The following is a 27,732-nucleotide window of genomic DNA, read 5'->3' as shown; positions in this document are numbered from 1 at the left end:
CCTCGCAGGTAACTTGAGGTTTGAATGAACCATAATGAGAGTCAGGGTTTACTTCGGTCTGGCTTTTCCAACTTCAGTGGTAATATCAGGTTGTTTGCTTTTTTAATTCAATATTTTTGGACCTTTTCAAATTCCAAATGTATTTTTTTTTAGTTCAGCGAAACCTATTCTGCTTTGGGGACAAAGATCTGCTGGTCGTGGGGCTAACTGAAAATGACGTGGCTGTCTCCCAAGCCTCACCTCTAGGCTTACCATTACCAATTGCCAGTGAGCCGACTCCCATTGACGGGGTCAGGGTAGGAGTCAGGTATCAGGGTGGAAGAACTAGCACAGGGTCACGTTTTCCTTCCAAAGTGCCCCGAGTGGATTCAATCCTCTGATCGATCTCTCAGTTAGTACCGTAGTGCATCAGCGCGCTGCACCATGCCGGGCAGCCACGCGGTCAAGTGTGGCGCTGCTGACTGCATGCGGGGCTCTCTGGCGAACCCCCTGGCCACTCTGCGGGAGAAAGACGGGGCTTGCAGTCTGGGAAATCCACAGGGGCAGTTCTACCCTGTCCTCTAGCGTCACTATGAGCCCGAGTTGCCTGGATGGCAGCGAGTCTGAGTCTGGACCCCCCAGGGACTCTGATATGCACACCTTCTGGAAGAGATACTTGCTGACACCATTGATCTGTTCATCGATGTACTATCTTTCCATACAGGAAAAATATCAACGCGAACAGGAGAAACTGAGAGAAGAGTGGCAAAGGGCCAAGCAAGAGGCCGAGAGGGAGAATTCCAAGTACTTGAACGAGGTAGGGATGAGGCATCCCTTCTGGGTTCCCTCCCTCTCTGTACCTGGGTGCTGAAAAGATCTGAGAAATGGGAGCTAGTACTTTGACGTGGCTTTTGACCACACGTTCATCTTTTGTGGGTCATTGGAAAAGACAGTAAGCTCTGATTGGTTAGAATTTTGCTATCATGTTTTGCCCTTTTTCCTAGTTTCTCTGATACATCATTAAGTATTCGTACCGACAGAACCAAAGAAAACCTCTCTTCTGAGTTCCATCTCAGTCCCTCCAGAGCGACTGTTTTCATTGGTAACACCCCATGTGGTTTCAGGTGGACTTTGGGGTTGAGATCAAATAGGGACCAGCGAAAATAACCGTGAATGTGCCGGTACTTAGGTAGAATGACAGCGACAAACGGCTCTCCCCTGACCTTCTTTTCTCACTGCTCTTCTAGGAACTGATGGTCCTCAGTTCCAGTAGCATTTCCCTGACCCGGCGGGAGCCCAGTGCTGTCACCTGGGAAGCCACCTGGGGCAAAGAGTCCAAGTCTTCTGACAGGGAAGGAACCCGAGCAGGGGAGGAAGAGAGGAGCCAGCAGCCAGACGGAGGGGTGGACGAGGACCAGAGGAGGGAGCTGCAGGAAGAGCTCTTCCCGGAGAATGAGTGGAAGCTGAGGGAGGAGCAGGAGAGGCTGCAAGCCGAGGCCGAGGCCCAAAGGAGGCATCGGACTGAGATGGAAGAGCAGAGGCGTCAGGCGGAGATGGAAGCTCAGCAGAGGCGTCAGGCGGAGCTGATTGAAGAAGAGCAGAGGCGTCAGGCTGAGATTGAAGCTCAGCAGAGGCGTCAGGCGGAGCTGATTGAAGAAGAGCAGAGGCGTCAGGCGGAGATGGAAGCTCAGCAGAGGCGTCAGGCGGAGCTGATTGAAGAAGAGCAGAGGCGTCAGGCGGAGATGGAAGCACAGCAGAGGCGTCAGGCGGAGATGGAAGCTCAGCAGAGGCGTCAGGCGGAGGCCCAGGAGCAGAAGAGGCAACAGGCTAGCGAGCAGAAGCGCCAGGCAGAAGAACAGATGCGCCAAGCAGAAAGAGCGCGGGAGACTTCAGTGAAAATATACCAGTACAGAAGGTCTGTCCTCATTGCCAAGGGCTCCCATGATTGGAGTTTGGCTTAACCATCTCCGCTCCGCACAGCAGGGCACCTCCCTGCCCTTTCTGCTACCTCCCACCAATTCTGTAGTCTACATAAATGAACCCACTGGGTCCCAGGGGCTCTTTAAATCGCTCATCTGATCACATCCTTTTATTCTCCTCCTCCAAGCTCACCAAAGGGCTTACCAGCCAAACTCCTGGCCAGGGTGTAGAATTGGAGTTGACAAATTTGGAGACAGGAGAACCAATCCTGTCCCTCACAAAAACTAAAGCAGCGGTTCTCAACCTTCCTAATCGCGCGACCGTTTAATACAGTTCCTCATGTTGTGGTGGCCCCCCAACCATAAAATTATTTTCGTTGCTACATCATAACTGTCATTTTACGGCTGTTATGAATCAGGTGATCCCTGTGAAAGGGTCGTTAGACCCCCAAAGGGGTCGTGACCCACAGGTTGAGAACCACTGACCTAAACGATACTTGAGAGCCGTAAATGTGTTTCCACAAACAAATGAAATCACCGTTATTTGAATAATCCTGCTTAAAGTTTTTCCATTTTTCTTCAGAGCTACCTGTAAAGAAAGAGCCGGGGGTGTCAACCCCAGGTCTGGAAGGCCCGTCTGAGCTCTGTCATGACTCTCTTGTCTACCTAGCTTCCACCCTGACTTCCACACTTCCAGCCACACGGGGGTCCTCTTTGCTCCTTGAAAAGCCCCTACCTCTCCTGCTCCTAGACGTTTGCTCTTGGTGGTCCCTCGCCCTCCCTCACACATCTGCGGGTCCTGCTGACTCTATTTTTCAAGTCTCCTCCTCAGACTTTTCAGAATACATGCCTCTTGCCCACTCTTCTCTCCCCCTTCCGTTTTGTGTTGGGGATTTATTCGCTGGTCTATCAGCCCACATGCCCCAGTAAAGTGTACTACTCTGAAGGCATTGTTTTTAGGTCACGCACTTCAGTCGCCCCACCCTAGGCCACCAGTGGCACCGAGCAGTCACTGAGGGCACACTTGATGAGTGAATGAATGGGCGTGCATGTGAGTGAATGAATGGGCGGGCGAGTGAGTGAGTGAATGAATGGCAGATAGCGGTTGACAAGAGCAGATCTTAGGTTCTATAATGATGGGTGGAAACGCTGCATTTATTGTATTTTTAAATGAAACTCAGAGATTGTTTAGAAGACCAGTATTTTGGTATCTAATAGAAGGCCCCCTTTTTATTACATAGTCATACTGATGTATAATTCACATACACATCAGGAGCTCAGTCATATTAAAAAGCATTGTGCCCTAAGGGAAGGCCTTGCAGCCCAACGACAATGCCTCTGCTCCATCTCCTAGGCCTCTCGACTCCTACGATATGCCAGCGCACGGAGGAGACGGCTCAGGATTGCTTCCCGGTGACAGGTGTGTAGAACCTTTCATGATGGCTAGCAGGGTCTGGCCAGGGCATGGGAAGCGAAGTGTTTTCCCTTCATCAGTATGAGAAAGATGCTCTCACTGTGACATTTAAAATATGATATTTTGTGGTTTTTATAGTCAGTGCCAAGGGGGTAGCAAGTGGCTTCAGATGAGTCTTCCGAGACTTACCAGTTGCTTTGTCCTTTGTCTTTGGAGGGTACAAAGAGACTTTGCTGTCCACTGAGTCCAGTCCGACTCAGAGAAGCTCCAGCACAGGGTAGAACTTCCACGCTGGGTTTCAGAAACTTGTTGTTTGTTTACAGCAGTAGAAAGCCTCATCTTTCTACTACAGTGGGGGCTGGTGGTTTCGAACTGCTGATCTTCAGGTTAACAGCCCAACGTGCACACACTACACTACCAGGGCTCCATAAAGAACCCTGAAATAGATGAAATAACCTCTAGGCAGCCAGGGTTCTAGCATGTCCTAAAGGCTTCAAGGAGTATTGCTATGTAGCTGGTCGTAACAACATTCTCTTCTGTGAAAATCGAAGCTATGACCATCAATGAATTCTGCCTCTAGAGCTCTGACACTTTGTCATTATGTATTCCATGTGGTTTTTCATTGTTATATATTATTTTATACATGTATGTGTATATGCATGTGCATGCATACATATAATATCGCATGCTGCTTTGCATTTTTATTGGTTTGACTATCATGTTTTTGGAAGTCAGTGTGTGTAGGTGGAAGAGATCAACCTGTCTTGATTCGTCCTATTACTCAGGTGCTTTCAGAAGTTGATCAGGGCAGTAACTCTAGCACCCGTTTGGACCACCTGAGCAGCATTTGGGAGATTGTTTCAGACTAGTCAGTGGGATCCTAGGAGCCCTGGTGTCAGAGCAGATTATGTGTTGGGCTGCTCACATCAATGTTAGCAGTTCAAAACCACTAGCTGCTCCACAAGAGCAAGATGAGACTTTTCAAGAGTTACTGTCGTGGAAACCCACAGGAGCAGTTTGACCCTGTCCTATGAGTTAGAATGGCCCTGAGTGAGAATGGGACTCTAATGCTTGAGAAGCCGGCAGCACCACCTTTGGGCAGCATAAGGAAATAGAGCAAGTTGGTATCAGGGATTCTAAAGGCAATTAAGTCATACAGGCAGGGCTAAGACTGAGAATGCAAAGAGAGTCAAAGAAACTTGTAAAAAAAATTAAAAAGAAAAAAAAGATAGACTTAGTCCTGTGCTATTGGAAGAACTACCTTCACATGTTTGTATTTATTCCTATCTTCTAACTTTTCTCCGTTAGGGGTCTCACTGTTGTCAGGTACTTAGTGCAAATGAAAAATTACTTGAGTTGAAGAAGCAAGAACATGATGATGACAGCAATTGTACAGTTTTGCTTGATCTAATTTTACTATGGATTGTAATAATATCTGCAAGAGCTCCTAAGAAACTCTTTAGAAAAAAAAGAGATACAGCTCTCATCAGATATAGAAAATAATTCAAATGCTCTAATAAGCAATCTCTTTGCTATTTTCCTTCATAAATATGAAAACAATATATTACTCTTAATGTAAAAAAAATTCAAACATTCTGTTTTAGGAATAAATCCAGATCCACCACTGAATTGGATGGCTACCCAACAAACAAAAATGGTAAGTTGGTTTTTATTTCATATGTCTGTACTATATTGCCTATTGATGCCATCTCCTGCTGTAATCAGTGTTTTTAAGGTCAAGACCTTTCAGATTCATTAAGACCACACAGTTGAAATACTGAGTATTTTTAGCAGTTGGATTAAAAACAAAACAGGTGGTTATTCACTTTGTGCTTGTTTTGTTTGGCCTTAGAATGTAGAGCGTGTGAAGAGCTGAAAATGATTCTTTTATAACTAATGAAATATGTGGACATCTTGCGAAATGATGCTGGGACAGCATTGTGGAGTTGATCTCATCTTGTAGCCAGAGAGATTCGATGGGGGGAAACGTCTGTGGAATGTAGAGAACTTAAAAATTGTGTATGGATTTGAAACCATGCCCTGAATCGGCGAAACGTCAGAAAATTCTGACATGCCGATGATTTCTTTAACGAGGCAAAAATCACTTGGCACTTGAACCGGTTAGTGTAAAGTAACTGAAACGAGAGCCGAGATGGCGGGGGGTGGAAGCAGTGAGAATTGGTTCAGGTTGGCCATGCATGTGCTCCATGGTGCTAGGCAGGCCCTCCAGCCAAGGAAGCTCCAGGTGGGGCTGAGATGGACTGGGTGGATTGACCCAGCTCAGTGGGCAGGCATCTCCGTCCCAGCCAGTCAGTGCCACATCGGAAGTGAGAGCTCGTTCTGTTGTCAAAGTAAGACAAAAACCTCAACTTTCCCTTTGATATCTCAAACGTTTTGGAGGCGGCCAGAATTTCTTTTTTCTTTTTAAAGGGCTTACCTTTAGCCGACTCGTGTGTCAGTAGGCCAGGGTGGTCTGGTGGCAGCTGGTTTGTAACCACTGGTTACCAGAGCCTGTCGATCCCAACCCATCGTGACCCGAGGTGACAGTAGAAATGCCCTGTTGGCTCTGGTCTTACCAGAGGAGGATGGCACATCTTCCTCTCCGGTCGCGTGGCTGGTGGGTTCAAGTTGGCAGCCGAATCCTTGGCGAGTGCATCAGCAGAGCTCATAGCTTCTGATTAAAGCTGTTACCTTGATAATTTTTGTTAGGACGCTTGGTTATACGCTAACTCCTTTCTCTGAACACTTAGGACCTCCAATAAGTGGGCCCTAGTGGCCAGTGGATTTTGTTACTCTCCCCTTTCCAAGCCCTCGAATTGACGAGCCGGGTGTACACACAAATCCAGACACGCGTGGGAAACCCCGGGGGTGGCCTTGCTCATGGCTCTCTGGGCAATGAACTAGGGCAGCCACTCACTTGAAATGGGGAGGCACGAGAAGGGCAGGTCATCGGGAGATTGAGAGAAAAGACGTGTGTAGCCTCATGGCATTTCCCTCTTTAAACGAAGGGTGGGATGACACTTCAACATTCTAGATGTTTTATCCAAGCCAGAAATCCATCAGCAAACTGTGACATAGTTTTCAGGAGAAAACTTAAGTTCCCTCGCTGCATTTGATATACCAGTTCTTACTGCTCTGCTACTCAGGAGCTGTCATGTGAGATGACTTGGATATTGGTTTCCGGTCAAAGAAGCCCTTTCAGTAGCTCGAGTAAGTGTACACTCCACTCGTCTGGTCAAGCTTCGTGCCGAGATGATGTCTTGAGTTCTTGAATCATATTAGCAGGAGACACATGCACTCAGGTCTCCTCTCTTGTCTCCCCACATGGAGAAAGAAGAAAAGGCCCTGATCCCAGGTAGAGCTGCCCCAGCAAGCATTTGCTGGCATGGACTTGATAGGTCTAATTTAGGAAGAAAGGGAAGAGTAGAGGAAACATGATTTCCAGACCAGCGTTTGCAAACACACCATTGCTTCAACCACATCAGCCCTCCATAATTCCTTGATTGTGCTCTGTGTGGCCTTCTGGGACTGGCACTGGAATTTCCCAAAGCCAGAGGCTTGGAATTAAGTGCAAACCTAACATGCACAGCATTGTGTTTTGGACAGTGCCATCTTTGGGGATGTATCCATTAGCAATATTTGCTTGTTTGTTTGATGTGCAGATCCTAACACTTTTGATGTCTTGCGAATTTAGGAAGCAGTAAGTATTTGGACCGAACCTGGAGCACCAGCACTTCACAGAGGAGCTCCAAGAAGGAGCAGGGCCCCTCAGAAGCCGAGCTAGAGAGACAACAGATCCTTCAAGAGATGCGGAAGAGAACATCTCTACACAATGACAACAGCTGGATCCGACAGCGCAGCTCCAGTGTGAATAAAGAGCCCATCAGTCTGCCGGGAGGGATGAGAAGGTACTGTGGCAACTGACGAATCACGTCCTTCTCTTTGCTAGGAGACACCGGTCTCCAAGCACCCTGAGTCTTTGGGCAGAAGAGATGTCAGTCATTATCATTGCTCCTGCTGCCTACCTATGTTTTCATGGGAAGAAGGGAAGTAGAGAACAGGTTCTGAACATTAATTCTGCTCCAGACTCAGGCTACTTGGCCTGATTTGTCTGAATCCCCTCGCTTAATCTGGGGAACATGCTTTGAGACAGGGAGAGGGATGTAGCTTTTCCATCTTGGGGAAACTGTAGGTCAAGCCAGAAGACACTTGGCCAAGAACACACAGCTGTGAAGCCACAGTGCTGGAGGTGACACTCTGAAGTGGAGGGCAGACTCTTAAGTGTGTTATGCTGAGCTGGGCATTTTCTTGCCTCCTAAACATGAGCGAGATAATGAACCTCTGTTGGTTGATGGGAAAGTGGCCCGATGTCTCTCTTCACCCACTTTTCTGTTGTCCGTCCCCCAGAGAGGGGGTTATATGTAGACCATTGTGATCAGTTCCCCCTTTCGCTCCCACCTTCCCCTTACTCTCCTGGTATTGCTACTCTCATTATTGGTCCTGAGGGGTTTATCTGTCCTGGATGCCCTGTGTTTCCAGCTCTGATCTGTTCCAGTGTACCTCCTTTGGTCTAGCCAGATTTGTAAGGTAGGATTGTATCCCATATTTTTAAGAATGTTAAATATAAGAATGTATTTAAGCACTTACTGTAATTTGTATTCGATAGTTATACTTGCTATGTAAATTTGTAAACATACAAATAGGTGCTTCCACATGTGATGCAGGGGGATGTCCAGTGGATGCAGAGATCACAGGGGTAAATTTCTCGGGTGTGTCCATCTGGGTGTACTGGTGAAACAAATTCAGAGACACTCATGTGTATAAGAAAGAGGGTTTTATACAAGAGCAATTGAATATTAAAACATCCCAGCCTAGTCCAGATCAAGTCCATAAGTCTGATATTATCCCATATGTTTGATCCCAATCTATAAAACCCTCTTCAGACTCATGAAACACATGCAATGATGCTAAATGCAAGAAGATCACAGGCCAGTGGGTGGAAAGTCGTGAGTCCAGTGGCAGTGGAAGCATCTCAGCGCTGGCAGGGGTCTGCGCGTGGCTCCTCCAGCTCCAGGACTCTAGTGTAGCTCCAAGTGTTTGCTGCAATGTCTCCCAGGGAGTGAGCTTGAGTGAGCTTGTGTCCCGCCTCCCAAGAACTATTCATCTCCTCAGCGCCTCCAAATGAGGTGATCAAGCTGCGACCTGATTGACAGGCTAAACTCCATGCCTTCACTCTTCAGTCTCAAATTGACCACAGATTTGTGTAACTACCACATCTGGGGATCAGGGCAGCTGAGGTACAATATGTGTGAGGGGTTGGGGGTTTCTATTCAGAGGCTTCCAAAAGTTAATGGAAAAATTGTGTAAAGGATGATGGAATTTTCTCACAAGCTTTTTGAAGCCACCTTGTAATCGCTTTCTACGATATTTCTCTGTATTTTTACCTTTTCCTCTTGCGCATTATGATACATTACTATTAGAATTTTTAAAAGATAACAAACTTCTTTAAAAATCTGAGTTAGGTCCAGGTGTGTTCGCTGGCCCCCTTAAGACCCTCGCCCCTGGTCCTGAGGGAGATCTGGGGGCTGCCCCTCCTAGCCCAAGTCCATTCTTGGGCGGCTCGGCTTTACTCCAGTTGCTGATCTGTTATGCTCCATTCCCACACATGCTCCGCCATGTGTCACCATTGTCCCCTGTCTCCGTATGCTCCAGTTAGGGGACAACCTGTCTTGAGCTGTTGGTAGTCCCACAGTCCTCTCTGTGCCCCAGCAGCTCCATGCAGGGACCTCATCCTCTGGGCTTGGTGATCCCACATGGAGTCTAGGCCGACTGCCCCTTTCTCTGTGTCCTTTTCGGTTTGCTTCTGTCTGGGCATGGTAAGTCGGTTCCTTTCCCCCACCTGAAAGTCTAGTGTCGTTCTCTGCAGCACACATTTCCAGGGCAGAGGTAGTAAATAGATTGATCGGTGCTTATAGCCTACCTATTTTTGAGGAATCATTCTTTATATGTTTCAGGGGTGAATCTCTAGATAACCTGGATTTGCCAAGATCCAGTTCTTGGAGGCAAGCCCCTTGGCTCAATCAGCCTACAGGATTCCACACCGCTTCCTCCGAGCAAGATTTCAGCCGCCCACCGCCTCAGCTGTTGTCCACCTCAAACCGTGCCTACATGCGAAACCCAGCCTCCAGCTTACCCCCGCCTTCAGTGGGTTCCGTGAAGCCTGTGACCCCCAGCGTGTCTGCTGCCCCGTCCCCCACCCCGCGCAGCCATTCCCCTTTGGCCTCCCAGTCGGGGTCCCAGCAACGCAACAGGTGAGGTGCTTTGTGTTTCTCTGCTCCTTCTCATCCGCTCGCAGATGTTTGCCCCAAGACAGTTCCTCCGAGCTTGTCCGAGCTCTGCGATGACAAAGAAAGCCAACCATTTTTTCAGTGTGTTAATGACTGTGTGTGCTTTTGTAAAAGTCCAGTCAATAAGAAGGGTCGCATCATACTTTTCCATGCTACCCTAATGGCCTTTGTGGGTTTCTTGTGAAGCCACGGGAGACCTGGAAACCCTCGCCTTGGCGGCCATGGTCTCCTCCGTGTGTGGTCAGTGGCTTAGCTGGAGAGGCTCAGGAAGGGTCTGTATACCTCATCAAAGTAGACAGGTGCTCATGATTGCCTTTCACATGTATGGGTAAAAGCTATAGTGTCAAGTGTCTGCCGGTTTTGATAGTTGGTACACAAACACATTCCACAAGAAATGAGTATAAAAAGGAGGCATTAGATCCAAGCCAGACTGTGGAGCTTTTCCTCATCTGGGAGGAAAATGAATTCAGGGGATTAGAACTTACTTTTGATTACTAGAAAGATCCTTGCTTGTCTCTTCGCTGTTTTGCACCTATTTCGATCAACCTTTGTTCGTGCAGCTTTCCTGTGGGTAGTTAGTTTGTCGCCTAAGAGTTGTGGGTCTTCAGCAGAAGCCCACCTTTTGATAAGGAGCAAGGCACACGTAGTAACTGGGTTAGGCATTTAGGTCCGTGTAGCTTCCATGGAGATACTTTTGCCTCCAGTAACCACCCAGCTTCTACTTTCACCAGAGAGGAGCTCTGTTCACATGTCACTCTGCATGGGAAGCACTACCAAGTAAAAGGACAGTGCTGTAGTAATCATGCTGGGGTCTTTAGCATGTCAGATGTCTTGTTAAGTCTTGCCATTTTTGCCTCTAAGGAGCACTCTGGACATACTTCTTCCAAGTCAGATTGGTTGTCCTTTTAGCGGTCCATGTTTGCAGTCAAAATCAACCACCCTATGCACAACACCACAACACAACACAACACAACACTGCGCAGTCCTGCACCAGCCTCATGGTGGTTGTTCCCTTTGGACCCATTGCTGCAGCTACTGTGTCAAATCATCTCATAGAAGGCCTTCCTGTTGTTTGGCTGCCTCTCTACTTTACCGTGAATAATGTCCTTCTTCAGGGCCTGGTCTCTCCTGACAACTCGTCCATAGTACAAGACAAGGCTTGCCATCCTTGCCTCGAAGGAGCATTCTGGTTGGGCTTCGTCCCCGACAGAGTCGTTCGTTCGCCAGTCTGTGATGCTTTTCAGGGTTCTTCCACTGTACCTGGTCTTCTTTAGTCTTCCTTACTCGGTGTCCAGCTTTCACATGCGTTTGCAGTGCTTGAAAATACCCCGGCTGAGGTCAGGGGCACCGTAGTCCTCAAAAGAGCATCCTTGTTTTTCTCAAAAGGATCTTAATAAGAAGGCATATTGTACACCAACCCCACAACCATGTGGCACGTGCCAGGATCTAGACGGCACGTATCAAGGAGTTTAAATGGAGGGAAGAAGGAGAGAAGGGCAATGGAATAGAAGGCAGGCAGAGGAGAGGTTGTGCATTGATAGGTGGAGAGCTCCACTTGAGCTGAGGAGATCGAAGATGGCTTTGGTCTTTTCCCCCCTGAGATGGGGTCTTTCTGGGAGTCGGCCCTCTCAAATCATGCGCTCCACAGCTAAAGCTTACCGTGCTGTCCTGTGAGGATACAACCTCAGTGAGAAGTGGCCTTCACCTCACCACCCTATCTAGAAGAGGTGAAAAGAGCTGAATCCAAAATTAATTAGAACCTCTGCTGATCTATCCCCAGGGTAGCTGGGAGGCCATTTCCCCGTTATCCGCTCCAGAGGCAGAGGGCTGGGACAAGGTTGACATCCTTGTTTAACTAGAAGACTGCGTAAATAAGAAAGAGGGTGTGAGATAAAGCGGGCGGTGTTGGTTGCAGAGGGTTTCCACTGCCTCACCAAGGAAATGGGGCTGTGGCTTCGGTGGGACTAGAATCGTCTTAACAGGTTGGACTGGCAAGAAGAGACAGGCTGAGGGATTAGAGCAGAGGGAGCAGGTGATGGATAGGCGCAATCGCCGAGTGCAGAGATGATAAGCACTGGTGCAGAATAATGAACCAGCTGCCACCAAATGGTGCATAAAGTGAGTGAGTGGGTGGGTGGTGAGGGTCTCAGAGCTTCACTGGAGAACCTTCAAGGTCACGCAATCCTCAAAACTTGTGCGTTGGCTGGCTGGTGTCAGTGTTCCTCCCCCTGCTGTATAGAGCCTTTCTGACGTTCGCCTCTTTGTTCACACCCAAGTGCTGTTTCCAGGACAGCCCTGCGTGGCACAGGTGAGAGCCTTCCTCCCCTTCTCGTTCTGCGTCTAGGTCGGTCAGTGGGAAGCGAGTGTGTTCCTACTGCAGTAACATTCTGGGCAAGGGAGCCGCCATGATCATCGAGTCCCTGGGTCTGTGTTACCATTTACATTGTTTCAAGGTGAGACGGAGACCCACGGCCAGCGCCCCCCCAACAGCTTTGCTTGGAGTGCGCATGGCTTCGTGGCGAGCGCTGGGTGCGGGGCACGCACTAACCAGGGAGGTGGCTTCCGCATCTCTCTAGACACTTTGACTGACAGATTGCTGCGCTTTGCATAATCACAGACCTTCACCGAAAAGCTAATTTAGAAATGCCATGCACTTGCTCACTCTGATTTGTGCCAAGAGTCCATAAGAAACATGTGTGGTGCCCAAATCGTCTTCTCTCACATCCTCTGGAGGGGACTTACCAGAGTTCTTCACGAACTGGGGCATGCAATTCCAAAGCTCTGCTTTATCTAGGGAGAGGATATCAGAGAAAGGATGGCGAATACAGGACCCCTAGTGCACAGTGGGTGAAATCGGGCAGCTCACCCACCCACTGCTCCATGGGAGATTGAAAGTTTAGCACCTCCTATGGGAGCGGTCTACCACACCCTGTCAGGTGGCTCCCAGTCAGAATCCACTCCGTGCTGGTTTGCGTTTGTTTGGGGCGGGGCATGGCAAACATGCTCACTGGCACACCGACGGGTTGCGCACTGCGCCCATTAGAAAGAACCGAGGCGCCGACTGCTTGCTTCGCACTGTCTGTCCGTTGAGACAGACATCAGTTAGATTCTGGAACTTGCACTGGGCCTGAGAAGAAATGTCCTCCTAGATCCCAGAGTCCCGCAGACCACCGCCTGCTTCCGCATGTACAGCCCTGGCTTGGGTCTTTGCTGGGCAGAACAGAATGAGTCAGAATAGTTGGTGCTTGGCCCCATGTACAAGATACCCAGCCTGGAAGGGAGGACTCCTTGGGGGACATTTGCTAAGTCAGTGCAGGGGGGACCCGGGTGTGGCCCAGCACAGTGTGGGTAGCCAAAACCTCAGTCTTCATGCATTGTGGTGCCTTCTCGCCCGTGATGCCTTACAACCCCCCACCCCCACCCCATTCCTGCCTATGGGTTCCTCCCGGGACCAGATTTCCTTCAGCTGACCAGTGAATCATTTCCACTTTTAGGTATAGGTAGACCCATTCACCTGGCTGTTGCAATTGGCTGTAGTAATGCTTTAAAAATAACGTCTAGTCTGGCAGTGTTCATTTTAATCTACTAATGATCTTTTGGCCCCTTTCCTTTCCTTTTAAAAATATGTATTTTCTTTTGCTCTTGCTGAAATAGACCAAGGAGCTTAGAAGCTGCATTCTGCTGCTTACTCCTCTTCCTCCTCCTTCCCCCTACCTCCCCCGCCTCCTGAGGCCTGGCCTAAGCCCTACTGAACGGCCTGCTCACGGAAGCCCCCTTGTTTGTGTCCTGTCTCCAGTGCGTGGCCTGTGACTGTGACCTCGGAGGCTCTTCCTCAGGAGCCGAAGTCCGAATCCGAAACAGCCAGCTGTACTGCAACGACTGCTATCTCCGATTCAAATGTAAGAGAGCAGATCAGAGAGACCATTTCTTCCCTCTTACTGAGAACCCGGGTGCCCTTGCTTTGCCCTCGCCCTGCCGCCGGGGCCCCGGCGAGCCCCCCGCCTTAGAACTGCCGGCTTTTAGGACTGGTAGCTTCTCTCCTTGGAAGAGGGGTGCACAGTGAGGGGCCACCGCGCAGGATACCAGCCAAAGGAAGGGAGGGTGGGTGGTGGGGTCAGCCAGGGCCAAAGAGGGGACCGTTGTGTGAGAGCCAGGGCAGCCTCTGGTGCCATCGCCCGGGGTCTGCAAAGGCCGCGGACGATACCCTGGATGGTTAAAGTGACTTTTCCAAGGAGACCGGACGATGACTCTATGCTGGCAAAGGACGGCTTGTCCCTCCCCACCACTTTCAGCCCCGTGCTGCCCCTTCACAATGGACTCGGAGTACGTGGATTACGTAAAACAAGGCGTCCCAAACGCTCCGTTAGAGAACAAGCCATCAGTCTGTTCTCGGTGATCACCTGCAGCCACGTATCATTCCGGGTGGCTTACTTTTACAGACAGCACATTGAGTTCTAGTCATAGGGAATCCGGTTCCTTTGGGGGTTGGGGGGTAGGCGGTGGAGTTTTTCAGAAATGTCAAAGGCCACTTCACATCTGAGCCTATCTTCTATGCAAATGAGCTCCAAGACCGAGAGCAGCCGTATTGTCTCTAGCAACAGAAAGGCAACCATTAATTGCTGTTTATATTTTGAACCTTGATGCCGGTAACGTGTGTTTCTTCCTCACTGCAAAAAGGGTTATTGCAAGTGGTATCAGCAAAACAATTTGCTTTTGAACTCTGAGGTATTTATGCGGCCCTTGATGTGTACAGTGCTTCTGTCAATGGCTGAAGCCCGGTCAACTCTCTCTTATCTGTCCATGGGCTTGGAGACGTTCCCTCCAGCCGTCCTGGCCATCCCTGGATGCCGACATTGACGTTGGAGGAAGGCAAGGCTGGGCACACGATGGGGGAAGTGTGTGTATGTGTGTGCCTTTTTCTCTCTCATCAAATTCCAAAGCCAAACAGACTTGATTTTTGGAATCATTGGCTCGCTGCCCATGCCTGTGCTCTCCTCCAGTGCAAATAATAGAGAGTTGAGTGTCCTTTACTTTTATATCTGCAATCATTGCAGCTCCTTATTTTGGCAAACAAAGACTTGCAGAGCCCAAAGGCTGCAGATTTGCCTGGCTCTGACCTAAGAGTGGGTGGACATGGTTACTCTTGCTGCCTCGCGGGGCCATTCTCTGAGTGACGACTGTCTCCAGTATGCATCCCAGGTAATGACACCCAAGTGCTGTTGAATCTAAGTCCTTCTCCCTCTTCTCTCCCTCCTCGGTCAGCTGGACAGCCAACCGCCATGTGATGTAAGCCTTCATACGAAAGCGCTGTTGCAGATCGAAGAAGAGGTGGCTGCTGCTGACGTAGACCTATAAATACACGTTGTATGACTTTTGTTCTCCCTCATATTTTTAACACAATAACCGCCCCCTCCCCGGCACGGTTCTTTTTTGTTGCCTCCTTAGATGACAGAGAAGCACTGTATTCCTGAGACAACCTGTGTTATTATTGTTGTTTATTTATACGAAGGTAATTACGTGTGGGTGTTGGGGGGAGGGGAAGTGCAGTATTTACTTTTTTCTTTTTTTTGCATTCATTATATTAAAAGTACAAAGGAAAAAAGATTTTCAAAATATTTTTGAGGCCGATCATGAATTTAGTTTGACTTTCTTGTGGTGTTCTGAAGAGGGTAATTTTTTGTTTTGTTTAAAAGTCTTTAAGCCTTCTTGGAGATAGTTAATATAAATTTGGGACTGCATTTGCTTTGTTTATTATAATGTATTCTAATTCATGCAGAACCAGATGGAGAATTTTGTCAAATCCCACTCCCAAATTTGTTTTTTGTATCCCCCCCCCAGCGTATGCAATATTATGATTTAAAGAAAAATTAGCTCATGTAACATTTTTTTGGCTTAATGAGGGGAGCTGTATTTTCTTTACCATAATTGTTAAGTAATCATCAACAAGAAGCATCTTTTGTTCAGTAACCAAAATATAACCCTGGTTTGTGTACCTGAAGGTTTTCTCCAGAAACTAGTAAGCCTCTTTGTTCAATTGCTTTTGTAAATAAAACCGAGGATGCATTTAAAGCGTGCTTTCTTCGTGTGTGTCTCCCTTTCATATCTGATTGTTCTTAATGATAATGGATTTTCTTGATAATGTGTACTAGCTAAAGCTTTCCAAAGGGAGGAGTTGACAAAGAATGAAAAACGACAGACACGCACACAGCGTACGTACAACAGGACAATTCTTGACATCTTGACAGCGGCCACCAGGATCTTGACATTGTTTTTCTCCACAGTTATGAACAGGAGCTTCCTTTATTGGTAGTTTTGATCCGACGTGATGCTTTTGGACACTGTGTGTTTTTGTGGTACGAGGGGGCGTCAGGGGTACACTGTGGCCACATTGGCACAAAATCCCAACGGCGGGGAAGCCTGGCGATCAAAGAAGAAAGTGAATTGAGAAAGTGTCGAGCAACAGAAACCTAATGCGGCCCTGAAATCTGGACGGAATGAGAAAGGCAGCACACTTTAGCGTGACCACAGGAGCGATATAAACTTGCCCGACTCCTTCAAGATAATCAAAGGGTGCATAATCCTAGGAAATAAGAATTGTGTTGAAGTGAACAATTAAGAACCTTTCATGTGAGATAAAATTAAGCTCCCGTTTTCTGTTGTTCTTAATCTCTGTTATTATAACAATGTGTGTTTATGGAGGGACCTTTAGCAAGCACCATTTAGAGAAGCTAGATCTCAACCCCACATCCAAAGGTAAGAACTCTGATGTGCACTCTTCCTACATAGGGTTATTTATCTGTCTTAATGTAAGATTGTGAATTTTCCTTTCAGAGTTATTTCTTTTTATCAGTGGCTGAATCATACACTATGATGAGACCCTTCTGATATTAGTAGGTGATTCTAGCGGCTGTATCTGTTATTTCTAAGATTTGTTGATGTACTCTTTCTGGTCTTAGCTCTGGCTTTGTCTTTACGTTAGATTCCTAGACATGAGATAGTTGGCCCAAAGGTCATGCATGTGCAGGCTCTCGTGCCTCCTGCTGCCTTGTTTGGTTCTTAAGAAGCACCTATCGCTCTTGTCCATCTCACCGCATGGTCACCGCATGGAATTTCCCCGCCTTGCTCTCTGCGTCACATGGAGCATTCCTCAGGCTGCATCGGCTGGCTGACGAATGACTAAGCAGTGCGGCTTCACCTTCTGCCTTTTGAATGCTAAGTGCGCCAGGGGTGGGCGTTACTTCTCGCATGTGCTCTCAGTGTGCCTACGCACTGTCCTCCTCTGACCTGTATCTCGCTTCATGTATGCCTTTCGTCTTTTCATTTGAATCTGTTGATTTCTCTACTCATTCTCTACTCTCCCTAGGATTTTTCCCCTCTTGTTTCTCACATTTTCTTGTCTTGTGAGGAAACTTCGTTAGTGCTGGTTTCAGAGCATTTCCCCCCTCAGACACTGGTTCTGGAGCACCTTAGTTTGATCTCCCCAAAGGTGTGTGTGACTTCATCCGGGAAACAAAGGAGGATGCCACGATTCTCACTCGAACCTGCGTGCCAGGCTCTGCTCTAGGAACCGTAGACGCAGCAGTGGATAGACAGAGCCTTGGCTCTGATGGAATTTCGTTTCTAATGGGGGTAGAAAACCTCCACGAAGCACTTGATGGTGCAGATCGACCTGGAGAACATTTTGCTGAGTGAAATTAACCAATCTCTAAAGGGCGAATGTCGTAAAGACCATTGCTATAAGGGAAAACAAGACAGTCTCCCCGACAACAGAGAATAGACTTTAGAGCAGCGGTTCTTCACCGGGGGTCGTGACCCCTTTGGGGGAGTCAAATGACCCTTTTTACAGGGGTCACCTAAGACCATATTTCATGCAGATACATCCACAAACAGGGTCACCATAACATGAGGAACTGTATTATAGGGTCGCCGCATTAGGAAGGTTGAGAACCACTGCTTTAGAGGTTACCTACTCAGGAGGCATCGAGGCCAAGGGAGGATGTGTATAAGAAAGAGCTTTATATAAAAGAGCTATTGTAGATTGAGAAAACAGCCCAGTCCAGATCAAGTCCATAAGTTTGATATTAGCCCACATGTCTGATACCAATCTATAAATTCCTCTTCAGACTCACGAAACACATGCAATAATGCCGAATGCAGGAAGATCACTGGCCAGTGGGTGGAAAGTCTTGTGGATCCAGTGGCAGTGGAAATATCTCAATACTGTCAGAGGTCTCCACGTGGCTGCTCCAGGGCTCTGGCTGCATCAGTGTAGCTCCATATCGCTTGTCAGGAATGTCTCTCAGGGATTGAGTATCTGGCCTCCAGCAAGCTATTTCTCTCCATGGTGCCTCCAAATGAGGTAATCAAGCTGTGACCTGATTGACAGGCTAAACTCCACCCCCTTCACAAGTCGACACCAGATTATGTAACTCCCACAGAGGCAGGATGAAGCAGTGGGCTAGGGGTTGTAATGGGCAGCTGAAGGGGAAGACAATCCACAAGAAAAACCTAGAGATGGGGGGAGAGTGCAGGCTGTTCCGGGATTTGGTAAATGGGTTTTTGGATTAGAAATTGATGCTCTGGAATGTAAAACCCTCACCTAACTCACAAAAAGAAACATTGTTGGCAAAAATAGCCCACAGGTGTGGTGCTAAGGTCAATAAGAGAATACACACTTTGGCTCCAGCGGGTTCAAGAGTGCTGAAAACAGAGGCTAAGGGCCCTTTTTATCTAGGATAACCTCCGAGCCAAAGCCTGAAGGAATGAGGAAGCTAACCACCTGGGTATTTATTTGAGGGGAAAAACATTCCAGGTGTAGGGAATGAGCACAATTCCTGAGGCAGGAGACTTCTGGGTATGTTCAAGGAGCGATCATGTGCCTGGAATGGAATGAGGGTGAGTGGAAGGAGGCCACAGGTCAGTAGACTTTGGCTACCTGCCTGGCAAACACATTTTATAGTTGGTTTTAGAAACAAGGGAAGGTTAAATAATCAGACCTCCACGTGGAGGTGTGGAGTGGACAGTCGACCATGCCGGTATAGAATTCAAGTAAGAAGTCCAGGCTGGAAATACAGTTGTCTCATTCTCATAGTATAAATGGAATTTAAGCTAAGCAGGGCATCACCTGATCTCCATTACAGAGAAGATGTCCAAGCACAGAGAATGCTCTAGCATTAGAGGTCAGAGATGCAGAAAAGTACCCATTCAGCAGGAGAAGAACCAAGACTCCGGTACCTGCGGAGTCAAGTCAAAGTCTTTCTGGAGGATGGGCGGATGTGTCAAATGGCAACCAGCCCAGGGGTCCGGTAAATGAGATCTGAGGTGATAGTTGGAGCCCAAATGCGGTATGGATTTCTCTGACCAAGCACGATGGCCTTCCTGTATGCAATAGCTAATCCAATTGGCCGTGCCTGCAAACGTTAACTGCATGAGACTGATTTTTGTGCAGTGGTGGTATGCTGACTTCATAGAGCCGCCAGTGCACGGGAGAGTCCGTCCCCTCTGCAGTCTTGAGTACACGGACTTTGGGGCTTAGCCCACAATCCAGGTCATTTTACTTCATGTTCCCCAAACCAGACTCCCTGCCATTGAGTCAGAGTGACCCTATAGCATAGGGCAGAACTGCGCCTGTGCGTTTCTGAGAATTGGAACTCTTTATAGGAATAAAAAGTCGTCTTTCTCCCACGGAGTGGCTGGTGGTTTCCACCGGCTGACCTGGCATTGGTAACCCCACATGTAATCCTGGCTCCCCCTGCACTCCTCATTTCACGTTCCCTTAAAGTATATATCTTTGTTCTGCTTCATGGCAGCTGATAAAATTCTATCCCCACCCCTCTAGGATTTTGGCATGGGATTGATGGTTTTAGATGGAAGTGTTAAGGATTTGCTGACTCTGCAGTGGATGCTATTTTCAGCGTGGTATCTTGCTTCTGGGAGAGAGGGGCGGAGTCAGCCGGAAAGAAAAAGATGGCATCGTAGCTTGTGAAACGCACTGTCCACAAGTCAGTTCTGCTTCATAGCAACCCTAGAGGGCAGGCTAGAACTGCCCCTTTGAGTTTCCAAAGCCGTAAGTCTTACCTTTCTCCCTTGGATCGGCTTACGGTTTCCATGGCTGACCTTTCCGTTAGCAGCCCAACACACAAGCCACTCTACCACCAAGGCTCACGAGCTGCTTTGTGTTAGGATGGTGGCACCGTTATGAAATGGAGCCTGGTGATGTTTGCATAAGATGACGAATGTAACTAACGTCACTGACCTGTACATGTGAAAGAATATTGAACTAGCAAACATCTTGTTCCTATAGATATATCACAATCAAAATCAACTGCCTCTCGGATGCCATATTAATGCATAAGCCAGTTCTGTGCTTCGAAATGTCACAATGTATGCTGGATCCTTCTTCTTCATCCCCTTGAGTTCCAGAGGCAATTCGCATGCAAAGACATTGTCTGGCCGGCTGTTTCTCCAGTGCATACATCTGAGAATTACCTGGAAGATTGATGGTCCTTCTTTTAGCATGCCAAGCCCATTGGGAATCTTGACAACAGGTGGGGATCAAATATCATTCCTTCGTTTCTGTTGAAACTTCCTCCTGCGACTCAGTTGAATTGAGTTTAGCTAGTGGGTCACCGGAACAGAGCAGCTCTTTGTGCTCCGTGCTGGTGGGATGGCCCCTTGGACAGAGAAGAGTGTGTGTGGCCTGCGCAGAGGCAGCTGCTCAGAAGGCTCAAGAAGGCAGGCCATGTGTGAGTGGCAGTGTGTGACATCAATCTGTGCCTCAGCAGGTTGTGCTGTTCACTTTCTCCCATGGGGAGGAGACGGGGGACAGCGTAGAGGGAGCAGTCCTTTGCTCCCGAATTTCTGAGCAAGCAAATGGTGTCGTTTTATGAGTTGACTTGAATGTAAGGAAGGGAAGACGATGATTTAATCCCCATGTTCTGGATTAAGGAGCCCCCGTGCTGATAGGGCTGCAAACCACAAGGTCAGCAGTTTGAACCCACCAGCTGATCTGTGGGAGCAAGATGACGTAAGCTTGCTATGAGTTGAAATTGGATGGCAGTGAGGTTGGTTATGTTACGGATTAAATACAGATATATTGCATTTGCATCTAAAATATAAATTGGAGTTCTAATCCCAAAACCTGTGGGCACAATCTTGTTTGGAAATAGGGCCTTTTTTGTAATGTTAGGGAGCCCTGGTGGCATAGTGGATGACTAACTGCAAGGCCAGCACTTTTAAACCACTCTGTGGGAGAAACGTTGGACTCTACTCTTGTAAACAGCGAAAGCCTGGGAAACCCACATGGCCCATTGTCTGCTGTCCTGTGAGTCAGGATTGAACCAAAGGCAGCATTTGCTTGTTTGTTTTTGAGTTGTTAATTGTCATGGTATCTAAGTGGAATCACCTCTGAGTTTTGAAAAGAGAAGATTACACACTCATGTACACACACTGGGGCAATGCCTTAGGGTCACCAAGGACGCCTTGGGCGACTGAGACACGAGTAACTGACACAGCTGAGCCCCTGACTTGAACTCACCGCCTTGACAACCGAGGATCTTAAGCCCGCTTTCTTACAGGCACCCTCTTGAGCAGGGGTCCCCAAACTGTTAAAACGGGGCCATTTCAAAGTCCCTCAGACCATTGGAGGGCTGGACTAGAGTTTAAAAAGAACTATGAACAAATTCCTACGCACACTGCACATATCTTATTTTGAAGTCAAAAAACAAGCGGGACAAAAACACCTGGCGGGCCGGATAAATGTCCTCGGAGGGCCACATGTGGCCCGCGGGCAAGAGTTTGAGGACGCCTGCTCTTGAGGTACTACGGTTGGAGACACCCTCTGAGACCAGAGGGCATGGAAGCTGAGCCCAAATCAAGAAGGGAAGTAGCAAGGCACTTCCGTGTGTTCTGTTCAACAGTTTAATCTTAGCATTTTACTTGAAGTTTCCATTCCATCTACATCCTACAGTGTGAGAGCCAGCCTCCAGCCAATCAATTAACTCTGAATTCAGTGAACAAGGCATAGAATAATAGTAACAAAGGGGTGATTGTTCGAGTTCAAAGATGTGCCTAAGAGTGTGTCATCATTGGGATTTCACTTGTTTGTTTTAAATCATTTTATTGGGCACTTCTACACCTCTTATCACCATCACCATCCATCCATTGTGTCAAGCACATTTGCACATATGTGCCATCATCGTTCTCAAAACTTTGCTTTCTACTTGAGCCCTTGATATCAGCTCTTCATTTTTTCCTTCCCCATTCCCCCCTCCCCAACGAACCCTTGATAATTTATAAATTATTATTATTTTGTCATATCATACCATCCGACGTCTCCTTTCACCCACTTCTCCATTGTCCGTCCCCCAGGGAGGAGGTTATATATATATCCTTGTAATCGGTTCCCCTTTCTCCCTCACCCTCCTGGTATTGCCACCCTCGGCACTGGTCCTGAGGGATTCATCTGCCCTGGGTTCCCTATATTTCCAGTTCCTATCTGTACCAGTGTACATCCTCTGATCCGGCTGGATTTTTAAGGTAGAATTGGGATTATGATAGTGGGGAGGAGGAAGCATTCAAGAACTAGAGGAAAATTATATGTTTCATCATTGTTACACTGCACTGTGACACCAGCCTACTCGACACTATCGCTGAAGACAAAGCAGGTGCATAAGCAAATGTGGTGAAGAAAGCTGATGGTGCTCGGCTGTCAAAAGATATCGAATCTGGGGTCCTATAGGCTGGAAGATAAACAAGGGCCCATCTAACTGAGAAACAACAAAACCCACATGGAAGAAGCACACCAGCCTGTGGGATCACAAGGTGTCAAAGGGATCAGGTATTAGGCATCAAAGACTAAAGAAAATAAGAAATCATAGCATTGTGAATGAGGGGGAGTGTGGAGTGGGGACCCAGGGCCCATCTGGGGGAAATTGGACATCCCCTTGCAGAAGGGCTACAGGGAGGGATTTCACTTGTTTTACTGAGCAATTCCTTCCTTCCTGGTGATCTGGATGAGGGATGGTAACAGGTATGCTAATGCAAGTCCTATATGTGCCAGTAAAAAAAGGGCATGAAATGGTTGTGAGCATATATTATATGTGATATATTACATAATACCTAATGCATATTATGTTGCATATTGTATATAATATACATTATAAGTTCTAACTACATATATAATACAGATTGGAATTCTAGTCCCCAAACCCATGGATGTGATCTTGTTTAGAAGGAGGGCCTTCTTTTTTAGGTCAGGGAGCTCTAGTGATGTCGTGGTTACACATTGGGCTGCTAACTGCAAGATCAGCAGTTTGTAACCACCACTCATTCTGTGCACTAGAAAGAGAAGGCTTTCTATTCACAGCAACACTTTCAGTCTCAGAAGCTCATGGGAAAGGTGGACCTTGAATAAGGAGGACCGAAGAAGAACAGATGCATTTGAAGTGTGGTGCTGGGGAAGGATATTGAGAGTACCCGGACTGCCAAGAGAACCAACAAATCTGACGTGGGAGAAGTACAGCCTGAATGCTCCTTAGAGACAAGGATGACAAGATTAACATACTTTGGACATGTCATCAGGAGAGATGAGTCCCTAGGAAATGACATCATGCTTGGTAAAGTAGAGGGGTAGCGAAAAAAGGAAGACTTTTCGGAGGATACATTGACCCTGTGGCTGCACTGACGGGCTCAAGCAGAAGAAGAATCATGAAGTTAGCACAGGAGCAGCAGTGATTGGTTCTGTTGTACATTGAGGTATACATACACACACACATCGAGGTATAGAGACCACACACTCTACTGTTTTCCTGTCGGTTTGTTGTACTGTGGTGGCTTGTGTGATGCTGTAGTGCTGGCAGTTATGTCACTGCGATTTCAGATGCCAGCAGGGTCACCCACAGTGAACAGAGTAAGAACACAATGGAGAAGGGCTCAACCCCCCCGCTCAGAGGAAGAAACCACTGAAAACCTGGCACATGTTTCCCAAGCATTGTCAAATACTGAAGCCTAAACAAAAGAGGCAGAACATCGCTGGAGATGCTGCCAGCAGGTGGGCCCCCCAGGTCTGAGGGCACTCGAAATGTGACTAGAGAGGAACTGATTTCTTGGTGGGGAATTGACTCTGGTGACATGAGTCAGGTAAAGCCTGTGGAAGTGGAGCCTTCAGGACCCTCATTTGCTGATGGGGCATGACTTAAGGTAAAGAAAAACAGCTGCAAAAATCTATTAATGATCGGAACTTGCAATGTGCAAGATATGAATTAGGAAAATTGGAAGTGGCCAAAAATGAAATGGAATACATGAAGATTGATAATATAGGCATTAGTGAGCTGAAATGGATTGCTGTATGTGGGAAACAAAGATTTCTCTCAAGTTGTCTCTCCCGAATATATCCCAAACTTAGCTGCTTGCTATACCTGGCAGATGACTATCCACTTGGAGGTCAACAGAAGTAGGTCACGGGTTATTCTCCCTAAGCGTTATTAGCCATCCAGAGCAAGCAGACACCACTGTTTATCCTACAACAAGTAGGCCCCACTCCCTTCTGATAAGGATAGTAGTAAATTGTTTACTTGAGGGAGAGCCCAGGGAGGTCTAGCCCACTCAAGGGTGACCAAGGTTAGGCTGTCATATTGAATCTAGGATCCGCCCTTCTTGTCACTTGTATACCCTTAGTCCCTCCCCTTCCTATCGTGTACACCCCTAGCTCATTCCCTTCCTTTATGCTTATGCCCATTGTACATCCCTTTCCTATGATGTGTATGCCTATTGTACTGCCCCTTCTTGTGACGTGGTTACCTGTAAACATGCCCCCTAAGTAGATAGAAGCCTTGGTTAGCAATAAACGGGGGTCTCCGCCCCACCTCACCTTGGCCCATCCTGTGTGTGGACCTGCCTGGTAAGATCATGGCCATCGAGGAGGTAAGCATAGTACCATGGAATGTGTCTGCCTCCATTATTTCAATCTCTCTTCTATCTCTCATGCTCTCTATGACTTTATTATAATCCTTATGTATCTTAACTGTACAATTGCATCTATCAAACCTGCAATTAGTTGTGGGGGGCTGGCCCATTCCCCCACAGGTATAGGCTTGAGTTTATTGTGCCAACGTGGTCAATAAAGTTTATTGTGCCAAGCTGGTCAATAAACACGTGGGGTTTAATTGAAGGGTGGAGGTATAAATGACTCAGTGAGCCTTGCCATTCTATTTTTTGGGTCTCTTGCTTGGTGATGGTCAGACAAGGGTGCAGCTGCCTTAGCCACTTACCTGCTTCAGCTGGCAAGGCTCACTTCCTGCAAGACATCCCCAAGGAGAAACCGCATGGACCTACCCCAGTGCAGCCCTGGTTGCTGGAGAAGCCGTGTGGAGACCCCTGCTAGTGATGAGATGTTTACACATTCAATGATTCGGCTTTCCTCCTGCACTTGGTGTCATAGTGTGTGTTTTGTGAGATGGAGGAGGACCTTGTGAGTTAATATTGGACTTGTGGGCTTGGGCAGCACTGAGTTGGGATGTTTTCTTGATGTGCACTTAACCTTTATATAAAACCCTTATAGATGAGTTTCTGTGGATTTGTTTCTCTAAAGTACCCAGACTAATACACGGCTGTTTTGAATCATAAAATCACATGATATACTATGCTGGGAATAACACAATCCAGAAGAATGGTGTGGTATTCATTGTCAGGATCTTGCTAAATCCATCATGATATATAATGCTATGTGTGATAGGGTTATGTTTATTTGCCTTCAAGAAATCCGATCAATAAAATTATTATTCAAATTTAAGCATCACCAACCATAGTTAGTGATGAAGTTGAAGAATTCCACTAATGACGTTAATTGGAAATTGATCAAACATGTCAAGATGCATTGATAGTTATTGGTGATTAGAATTCAAAAGTTGGAAACAGAGGGAGGAACAGTACTTGGAAAATATGGACTTGGTGATAGAAATGAAGCTGGAGATTGCATGATAGAGTTTTGCAAAACCAACGACTTGTTCAGAGCAAATCTTTTTTTTCCAACAGCATGTACTTCCTCAGATGGAATGCACAGAAAGCAAGTTGACTACATCTGTCTGAAGACATGATGGAGAAGCTCAATATCTGCAGATAAAACCAGACCAGGGACAACTGTGGAACAGACCATCAATTGTTCATATGTAAATTCAGGATAAAGCTGAAGAAAATAAAACAAGTCCATAAGAGTCCAAATATGACCTTGAATCTATTCCACCAGAATTTTAAGGGCATCTCAAGAGCAGATTTGATGCATTAAACACTGTTAAGCAGGGTTCTCTAAAGAAACAAAACCAGGACACTTATGATTTTATATATATATATGAGGATGGGATTATACAGAGAGAAGGAAGATAACAGCTAATTAGTCCAGCACAGAGGGGTCAGTTCAACTCAACTTTCATGAAACAGTTAATGTACAGGAAGTCCTTCAACTCACGTGGGCTGCCAGGTCCAAGGTCAAGGAAGCAGACAGCAGAGTCTTCCCTCAAGCAAGGTAGGCAGAGTCTGCTTGAAGGCAGCAGACAGCAGGGTGGGTCAGCAATAGTCAGTAGCTTGGGAGCTTAGCAAAGCAGGCCCTTATGGGATCTCAAACTCAAGCACGGTGACAGGATGCACCAGCCTCAAGTTCAAGCAATGTACACACCAGCAGTGTGTTGAAGTGGGTCTCGAAGGATCCTCAACAAGCTTAAGCAATATGATCCACGGGTTGGCTTGACCCACAGGTAATACAGCACACAGGTCAAGGCAGAGAACTAGCTAAAGTAGCAGCATGCTGGTTGGATCACCAGGAAGCAAGAGGGAGATGGGATGCTGGTTGTCTTTATTTCGGTTGTCCTCCAATCAAGCTGTGACCTGATTAAACTCCATCCACATGTTCCTATTGCCCTATTTGGCAAAATAAACCTATTACACACACTAATGATGGAAGACCCATTGAGCTGTATGAGGACATCAAGACCATCATTCATGAAGAAAGCAAAAAGGTCATTAAAAAGACAGGAAAGAAAAAAGATCAAAGTAGATGTCAGAAGAGACTCTGAAACTTGCTGTTAATCATAGAATAGCTAAAACAAATGGAAAAAAGATGAAATCAAAGAGCTCAATAGAAAATTTCGAAGGACAGCTCAAGGAGACAGAGCCAAATATTATAAAGAAATGTGCAAGACCTAGAATTAGAGAACCAAAAGTTAAGAACATGCTCAGCTTATCTGAAACGAATACTGCAAGAGAAAAATTCAAGCCTCAAGTTGCAATCTTGAATGATTCTGTAGGCAAAATATTGACTGATGCAGGAAGCATCAAGAGAAGCTAGAATACACAGAATCACTGTACCAAAAAGAATTAGTTGACAGTCCACCATTTCCAGAGGTAGCATATGAGCAAGAACCAATGATGCTGAAGGAAGAAGTTCAAACTACTTTGACTGCAATAAAAAGAAAGTTCCAGAAATCGATGGAATACCCTTTGAAATGTTTCAGAAAGCTGGAAGCACTCGTCTATACAAGGGAATTGGGAGGAGAGTTACTTGGCCAACTGACTGTAAAAGATCCATATTTGTGCTCACCCTAAAGGAAGATGACCCACCAGAATGCTCAAACGATCAATATCATTGATATCACACACAAGTAAAATTTTGCTTCAGATCATTTAACAATGGTTGCAGCATTACATTGACAGGGAACTGACAGAAGTTCAGAGCAGATTCAGAAGAGGATGTGGAACAAGGGATATCATTGTGTAGGAAAGAAAGATTTCTCCCAAGTTGTCTCCCCCAAATATATGCCAAACTTAGCTGCTTGCTGCACATGGTAAATGACTGTACACTTGGAGATCAACAGAAGTAGATTAGGGGTCATTCTCCCTAAGGGTTATAAGCCATCCAGAGCAAGCAGACACCACTGTTTATCCCACAATAAGCAGGGCCCACTCCCTTCTGATAAGGATAGTAGTAGAAGGAGAGCCCAGGGAGGTCAAGCCCACTCAAGGGTGACCAAGGTTAGGCTGCCATCATGAATCTAAGGTCCATCCTTCTTGTCACATGTATCCT

The 27,732-nt window shown here is 47.0% G+C and overlaps 1 protein-coding gene across 14 annotated transcripts in view; it reads left to right on the top strand.

Annotated features, from left to right (window-relative positions):
- The window catches only part of LMO7 (LIM domain 7), a 60,692-nt gene extending 44,959 nt beyond the window's left edge, over positions 1 to 15,733 (top strand). For 11 of the 14 annotated variants that reach the window (XM_045287178.1, XM_045287175.1, XM_045287174.1 and 8 more), the window contains 9 exons: positions 704 to 796; positions 1,227 to 1,894; positions 3,253 to 3,318; positions 4,917 to 4,969; positions 7,007 to 7,220; positions 9,327 to 9,623; positions 12,004 to 12,112; positions 13,456 to 13,558; positions 14,922 to 15,733. In XM_045287178.1, the coding sequence (XP_045143113.1) occupies positions 704 to 796; positions 1,227 to 1,894; positions 3,253 to 3,318; positions 4,917 to 4,969; positions 7,007 to 7,220; positions 9,327 to 9,623; positions 12,004 to 12,112; positions 13,456 to 13,558; positions 14,922 to 14,944 (1,626 nt within the window). In that variant the 3' untranslated portion in view covers positions 14,945 to 15,733. The remainder of the gene's footprint in view (positions 1 to 703; positions 797 to 1,226; positions 1,895 to 3,252; positions 3,319 to 4,916; positions 4,970 to 7,006; positions 7,221 to 9,326; positions 9,624 to 12,003; positions 12,113 to 13,455; positions 13,559 to 14,921) is intronic. The other 3 variants (XM_045287169.1, XM_045287167.1, XM_045287165.1) reach the window with 3 other exon arrangements.
- The last annotated feature ends 11,999 nt before the right edge of the window (positions 15,734 to 27,732 follow it).

Source organism: Echinops telfairi, unplaced genomic scaffold (genome assembly GCF_000313985.2).
Source record: "Echinops telfairi isolate 266 unplaced genomic scaffold, ASM31398v2 ScPeMD7_11;HRSCAF=52, whole genome shotgun sequence".
Lineage (NCBI taxonomy): Eukaryota > Metazoa > Chordata > Mammalia > Afrosoricida > Tenrecidae > Echinops > Echinops telfairi.
Note: the sequence above shows the minus strand (reverse complement) of the source record. Positions and strands in the feature narration are given on the sequence as shown.